This window comes from Durio zibethinus, unplaced genomic scaffold (genome assembly GCF_047325235.1).
Source record: "Durio zibethinus cultivar Kanyao isolate XHJ-2024 unplaced genomic scaffold, ASM4732523v1 HiC_scaffold_138, whole genome shotgun sequence".
In the NCBI taxonomy this organism is placed as follows: Eukaryota; Viridiplantae; Streptophyta; class Magnoliopsida; order Malvales; family Malvaceae; genus Durio; species Durio zibethinus.
This window is the reverse complement of record NW_028322761.1, coordinates 15831-23930: the sequence shown is the minus strand read 5'-3', so window position 1 is coordinate 23930 and position 8100 is coordinate 15831. Positions and strand designations below refer to the sequence as shown.

General features: G+C 31.2%; 1 protein-coding gene across 1 annotated transcript; it reads right to left on the bottom strand.

Annotated features, from left to right (window-relative positions):
* Positions 1–521: 521 nt before the first annotated feature.
* LOC149509618 (NAD(P)H-quinone oxidoreductase subunit H, chloroplastic) lies at positions 522–4950 on the bottom strand. The gene is made up of 2 exons (XM_089757689.1): positions 3019–4950; positions 522–1898 (listed from the first exon to the last, which is right to left on the bottom strand). The coding sequence occupies exon 1, from the start codon at positions 4752–4754 to the stop codon at positions 3573–3575; it is 1182 nt and encodes a 393-aa protein (XP_089613815.1). The 5' UTR covers positions 4755–4950; the 3' UTR covers positions 522–1898; positions 3019–3572.
* Between the last annotated feature and the right edge of the window lie 3150 nt (positions 4951–8100).

Below are 8100 nucleotides of genomic sequence, written 5' to 3'. Positions count from 1 at the left end.
TATCTAATATAGTAGTAATTAGCGAAACAAGAATACTTGTACAAATCAACGAAGTAAGGCCATTCCCAATGGTCCACAGATTAAAATTTTTATAATATTCTGAACCATTCATGAACATCACAGCAAATAGGATTAAAACATTTATGGCTCCCACATAAATAAGAAGCTGGGCAGCAGCTACAAAATGAGAATTTGAGAGAATATAGAATAAGGATATACAAACAAGAACCAATCCCAATGAAAAGGCAGAAAAAATTGGATTGGTAAGTAATACCACTCCCAGGCCCCCTAATATAAGACCCGATCCCAGAAAAACTAAAAGAAAATCGTGTATTGGTCCAGGCAAATCCATTATATGTAAAATAAGAGATAAATAAATCGAAATGCTTTTCATGATCTTATTGACCCGACCAGGAATTTTTTTTTTATGATACGTTCCTAATTGAATAAAATCCTAATCTATTAGGTGTGAATTGATCTAAGTACAATTATTGTTTCGTTTTTAATTCTTTTTTTTTGTTCGGTTCGAAAGGGTATTTTGTTTTTTGAAACTATATATTTCGAAATAATTACGAATATATTAATAGATTTTCAAGAAAAATGAATTCGAAATTCTTATCAACCAGTTAATTTGTAATTGAATTTTTATTTATTGACCAAACAAAGAGTAAAGGCCTCATTCTTTTAAGTCAAACCAAATATTCTTTTAACTTAAACCAAAACGGAACCTTAAAAGAATTGGAAATTTCTCTTTAATAGAATAGGAGGTTTACTTACTCAGTTTTTCTTTGAGGCGAATTCAAAATTGTTCGAATTGTATAATCGTCAATTACTGACATTGGTAAACGGCCCAAAGCAATTTGATTATAATTCAATTCGTGACGGTCGTAAGTAGAAAGTTCATATTCTTCAGTCATTGATAAACAATTTGTTGGACAATACTCAACGCAGTTACCACAAAATATACAAATTCCGAAATCAATACTGTAATTAAGCAATCGTTTTTTTCTAATATCCGTTTCAAATTTCCAATCAACAACAGGCAGATCTATAGGGCATACACGAACACATACTTCACAAGCAATGCATTTATCAAATTCAAAATGGATTCGCCCACGGAAACGCTCTGATGCGATTAATTTTTCATAAGGGTATTGAATAGTTACAGGTAAACGATTTGCGTGGGATAAGGTAATCATGAAACCTTGACCAATGTACCTTGCTGCTCGGACTGTTTGGTGGCCATAATTCATGAACCCAGTTACCATAGGGAACATATCGTGAATATCTATGAATAATTTTATGTTTGTTTCTTTCTCTTGTTTGAACCAAGTCATGAATCTCGTATTCTTTTTTTCTTTACAGTGAAAGAAGTTGGAAAGAAGTTGTTAATAATAGATTACCGAGAGAAATGGGTAAAAGAAATTTCCATCCAAGATTTAATAATTGGTCCATTCTTAACCTAGGTAAAGTCCATCTTGTTGCGATAGAAATAAACAAAAACAAATAAGTTTTAGCTAATGTAATAAAGATACCAATTGTCGTTCCAAAGATTCCATTCATTTTATTTATTTCAAATAGCTCAGGGACGAATACGTACGGAATGGAAATATTCCAACCCCCCAAGTAAAGAACTGTTACAAATAAGGAAGAAAGTAATAGATTTAGATAGGAAGCAACATAAAATAAACCAAATTTGATACCCGAATATTCGGTTTGATACCCTGCTACTAATTCTTCCTCGGCTTCTGGTAAATCAAAAGGTAATCTCTCACATTCTGCTAGAGAAGAAATTAGAAAAACGATAAACCCTATTGGCTGACGCCACAAATTCCATCCCCAAACCCCATATTTTGATTGCGCCTCAACTATATCAACTGTACTTGAGCTGTTAGATAATTATAGTCGATGATAACATCACTGTTCCCATCGCTAGTCCAAAACCGTACATGAGGTTTTCAACTCATACGGCTCCTCGTGGGTCACAAATAAATTTAAGGACCGAATCAGTATTATTTCTCTTCGTATGGTTGTAGAATAGATAGAGAAAAAATGGATTGGAAGGTCCAAAATTATACCAATGGAATTCTGTCTGCTATATTATGAAGAATAAAAAAAGTGCTTCTGAATTGATCTCGCCCGTTACTAATTTCAATTTTTATTTGTTGAGTAATAACTTAAGCCTTCAATAAAATACTTCTTGTAGAAATATCAATAGATATTTCAACCCATTGTTTTCGATTACGAAAAAAATTAAATATTACATTAGCTCATAAATCATGACACAGATTATATCTCTCTATATATATGAAAGAAAGAATAAAAAAAAAAAAAATATTTATTTTTTATTCTTTCTTTTTCGTTCCTATTCTTCTTTCTGATCTGAGAAAATTACGAATGGGGGCTTAAACTAAAAAATAGTAAAGGATTATTTCGTTCCTGATAGTCATTACTTTAATCGGTGGATAGGAGCATACTCTGGACCGGAATCGTGGGTAGTACTGCCTACTCATTTCTACTAATTTAAAGCCCCAATTAGTATTCTTTTTATGTTATCCAGAAATATCCTTTTTATATAATTTACATAATCTCCATTACTAATCCTTTGTGTATTTTGGTGTTCCTAACCATCCACTCATTTTTTTGTTCAATCCCCCGTTTGGTTTGGCAATACATGTATGGGAATCTATACAAAGGATAGCCAAAACTCTATACGGTTGATCTTTTGAGCCCGCTTCAAGCTAGATTGACTAATCAACCCGTCTTGGGGTAAAGACTTCTTCCACTTATGTTTTCTTCCACTTAACTCTTGTACATAGGAAATGAGATTAAATTTTTTTTTGTTTAATTTACTGCGAATTTATAAGCTGCTTTCTTTCACTCATATATAACTATCTAATTTAGTTTATCAACCTGAAGGATAATAAAATAACGAAGATATCTATTCAATCCATTCAGCTTATTTTATAGAACGAAAGGAATAGGGAAAAGAAAAGTTTATATTTCAACGAATCGCACGTAGAGATATTGATAAAACACATAGAGTTAATGGTATTTCATAACTAATCGATTGAGCAGCAGCTCGCAGACCACCTAAAAAGGAATATTTATTATTTGATCCGTATCCTGACATAAGAAGTCCAACAGGAGCAATACTTGAAATGGCAATCCATAAAAAAATACCGATATTGAGATCGGCTAAAATAAGGCGAGAGCTAAAAGGAATTACTGAAAAACTTAGTAAAATGGATATGACTGCTATAGACGGTCCAATACGGAATAAACGAGTATTTCCTCTAGATGGAAGAATATTCTCTTTGAAAAGCAGTTTTGTTCCATCTGCTAGAGCTTGAAGAATTCCCAAAGGGCCGGCGTATTCAGGCCCAATACGTTGTTGTATTCCTGCAGATATTTCTCTTTCTAACCATACAATTACTAGTACACCTATTGTGATTCCCAATACAAGAGTCAAAATAGGGACAAACATCCATATGATCCCATAGACCTCTTTTAAGGATTCCAATCTGTAAAAGGAATTGATATCTTCTACTTCTGTTGTATAAATTATCATTTCAACGATCAACTTCTCCCATAATGATATCTATGCTACCTAGTATCGTCATAATATCAGCCAATTTCATTCTTTTAACTAACTGAGGAAGAATTTGCAAATTGATAAAACCCGGCGGGCGAATTTTCCATCTCCAAGGAAAACCACTTTGATCTCCTATCAGAAAAATTCCTAATTCTCCCTTTGGGGCTTCCATTCTCGCATAAAGTTCTTGTCTCGGTAATTCAAATGTAGGAGAAGGTTTTTTACTAATGAATCGATATTCAAAATCATTCCATTCTGGATCCCTTTCTCGATCAAAACATCGGATTTCTAAATTCTCATAGGGACCCCCCGGAATTCCTTCCAGGGCCTGTTGAATTATTTTTATGGATTCCGTCATTTCACTGATTCGGACTAAATAACGAGCTAATGAATCTCCTTCTTTTTGCCACTGGATTTCCCAATCAAATTCGTCGTAACACTCATAATGATCAACTTTACGAAGATCCCATTTGATTCCAGAGGCTCGTAGCATTGGGCCGGATAGACCCCAATTTATTGCTTCTTCTCCACCAATAACCCCTACCCCTTCAACTCGTTCTAAAAAAATAGGATTTCGCGTAATAAGTTTTTGATATTCAACAATTCCTGTTAAAAAATAATCACAGAAATCCAAACATTTATCTATCCAGCCATAGGGTAGATCGGCCGCTACTCCTCCGATACGAAAATAATTATGCATCATTCTCATACCGGTGGCAGCTTCGAATAGATCATATACTAATTCTCTTTCTCTGAAAATATAGAAAAAGGGGGTCTGTGCACCAATATCGGCCATAAAAGGTCCAAGCCATAATAGATGAGAAGCTATACGACTCAACTCCAACATAATTACTCTGATATAGCTGGCTCTTTTAGGGACTTGAATATTGCCCAATTGTTCTGGTCCATTTACGGTTATTGCTTCCGTGAACATAGTGGCTAAATAATCCCAACGTGTTACATAAGGCAAATATTGTATAATTGTTCGGTTTTCCGCAATTTTTTCCATTCCTCTGTGTAAATAACCTAATATTGGTTCACAGTCAACAACATCTTCACCATCTAGAGTAACGATGAGACGAAGAACACCGTGCATTGATGGGTGGTGAGGTCCCATATTGACTATCATAAGGTCTTTTTCTGTAGCTGATAGATTCATAAGTTTTTCCTCGATTCATTCTTACATGAATTGTTGAAAACGAAAAGAAGTACATCAAAATGAAAAATATAATAAATCGACTAATTCAATCAAATTAACGATTTTTTGATTCCCGAATATCCAACTCACTAATTAATTCTTTATAACGTATGTTATTTTTCTTTGATAAATAAGACAGAAGCCGTTGACGTTTTCCTAGAATTTTACGTAGACCTCTCTGAGATAAATAGTCTTTTTTGTGCAATTCCAAATGTGAAGTAAGTCTTCGTATCTTATTGGTGAAACTGACTATTTGAAATTCAACGGACCCCTTGTTTTCTTCTTTTTTTTCTTGAAAAATAACTGAGATGAATGAATTTTTTACCATAAAACAAAAATTTCTCTCCCCCTTTTTTTGAATGTGAATTTTACTGATCAGTAATAATAATAATACCATTCATTTTAATATGCACAATGATTTTAAGTTCCGTTATGAACTTTATAATTTTTTCAAATAAAATTAATCAATCCGGTTTTCAATCATAATATATGGAAAAATGTACCATTGACGAATTTTCAAACGCGGATACATATGTATCCTTACCATACTGAAACGACTGCCATTATTACTATTAAACCAATAGCGATTCATACAAGCTAAATCTTCTAATCGATAATTGGGCCAAAGAAAGAACTTTAATTTAATTAGTTTCTTTTTATCACTATCAAGATGTTTGTTTTTATTCAAAACTTGACCACAGTTTTTTACATTATTTAAAAATACTGGATTTCTATGCATACCATTTTTATCCCTTGAATTGAAAGAAATTCGAATTCGCAATTCTCTCCGGTGGTTAGGGGATAAAATATTTTCAGGAATAAACAAATCATAATGATTTTTGTCTTTATTTTCAGTCATTTTTTGATGTCTTGCAATGGATTCATCAAAATTATTTTTTTCAATATAGTTTTTTTTTTTGCGTCTTTTTTTTTTTTTGCGTCTTTGATTAATTTCATGTTTATTTTTATGAACCAATGAAATACTTATAGTTTGATATAGAATAAATTGTCCATCAATTTCTACATACCGGCGAATTGGTTCGATAATCAATACTCCTTTTTTGAGTAGGTATTGATAAGTTAAAAGTAACTTATCCGCCGAATCCATCAAAATATCCAGATTCGTTCCTCCTCTTCTAACAGAGTATAGAAAAGTTTCATTCATATTTATCAGGCCAAGAATGAAAGAATATGCTTTGATATTTTTGATTATTTTTTCATCGAAAGAATCAGCATCCCATCCGAATTGAAAATACAAATACTTTTGTAGGAATAAACGAGCTTCTCTCTTGCTCTCGTCTTCCTTTCTATGTTTTTTTGATTTACCAGAATCTTCTTCAACATCTTTTTCTTGATTGTCTGATTTACCTTTTTCTTGATCTGATTTACCTTTTTCTTGATTGGATGATTTACCTTTTTCTTGATTGGATGATTTACCTTTTTCTTGATTGTATGATTTACCTTTTTCTTGATTGGATGATTTACCATAATCTTCTTCAACATCTTTTTCTTGATTGTATGATTTACCTTTTTCTTGATTGGATGATTTACCATAATCTTCTTCAACATCTTTTTCTTGATTGTATGATTTACCTTTTTCTTCATTGTATGATTTACCATAATCTTCTTCAACATCTTTTTCTTGATTGTATGATTTACCTTTTTCTTCATTGTATGATTTACCATAATCTTCTTCAACATCTTTTTCTTGATTGTATGATTTACCTTTTTCTTGATTGGATGATTTACCTTTTTCTTGATTGGATGATTTACCATAATCTTCTTCAACATCTTTTTCTTGATTGTATGATTTACCTTTTTCTTGATTGGATGATTTACCTTTTTCTTGATTGGATGATTTACCATAATCTTCTTCAACATCTTTTTCTTGATTTGAGAGAACGGATCTAAATTTTCTTTTTTTTTTTGCATCTGATACAAGATCCTCTTTTTTTCCATTAAAATTAAAATTGAAAAGAAGTAGTTTTATTGGTATGATCCATGGTTCAACCTTATATGCATTATATAGTAGCACAAATTCTGGGAAGAACCAAAGTTCCAGATTCGATATTTGATAATTATTAAAATTATTAATCACAGTCTTAATATTTTTCTTACTCTTGGTACTGGTTTTCTTACTCTTGGTACTGGTCTTCTTACTCTTGGTACTGGTATCGACCCAGGACTCAATATCGGTCTTATTTCTAAGACAAAAATTAAGAATTCTCCAATTAAAAAATTTTCTATGCGAAAATTTCCCCGTTTTCCCCGTTTTCCCCGTTAGATAATTATGGATAGGAATATCCCCCAATATATCAAAAAATTTTCGTTTATCCATGTTGTAATTATAAGGAATCTCTTCCCTCTTATTTACTTGTAATGGTGATCCATAAGTATATGAGTCCCTCATATCTTGATATATAATAAATATATATGATAATAAATTATATCTATAGTGTTTTTTAAAATTATCTTTTTTATATTTTTGTTCTTGATTCCGTTTTTGTTCTTGATTCAGTTTATATTCTTGATTCAGTAATGAATTCGCTTGAAAATCATTTTTTTTTTCGTAATGTATTAATCTTTCTTTTTCATCTGAATCCCATTTTGTTAAATCTTTATTTTGAGCCATATAGTGTTGATTGACTCTATTTCGCCATTGTTCTGGTACTAATCTAAGCCATATACTCTGAACTAAATCGTATTGATAATCGTATTGATAATGACTCCTTAACCAGTTTTTCCATTCCTTTATTCCAGAGATTTTTTGTCTTAACCCATAATGATGTTTTAATTGGGAATGAGATATTCCTTGTTCTTCAAAATAATCTTTTATTTCATTTTTAAGAAAAAGAGATGTTCCGTGATATTGAAGGATAGGTTTGAATTTAATAACTTGGGTTTGTGATAATTTGTAAAATACATATGCTTGTGAGAGGGAGGATAAGTCACAAAAAGCTTTTGCATTTTGATTTCTAATATTCGAAAGTGAGTTTTTTATATTTTTTATAGTTGAAATAAAATGAATTGTATTTTTATTTGGTTTATTAATTCTTTCTTGATTTGCTTCATTATTGTAAATGAATTTATCAATCATTTTTTTTGTTGATTCAAGAAAAAGTTGTGGATTGGGTCTTGGAATATTAATGATATATTTAATGATATATAGAAAAATATCTATGTATATCTTTTGAATAAAAAGTTTTATAAATAAATAGAATTTACGGATTAATCGAATATTTCTTCTTTTTAATATTTTCCAAAATTTTTTTGATGATTCTAATTTCTTGTCTTTTATAATTTTTTC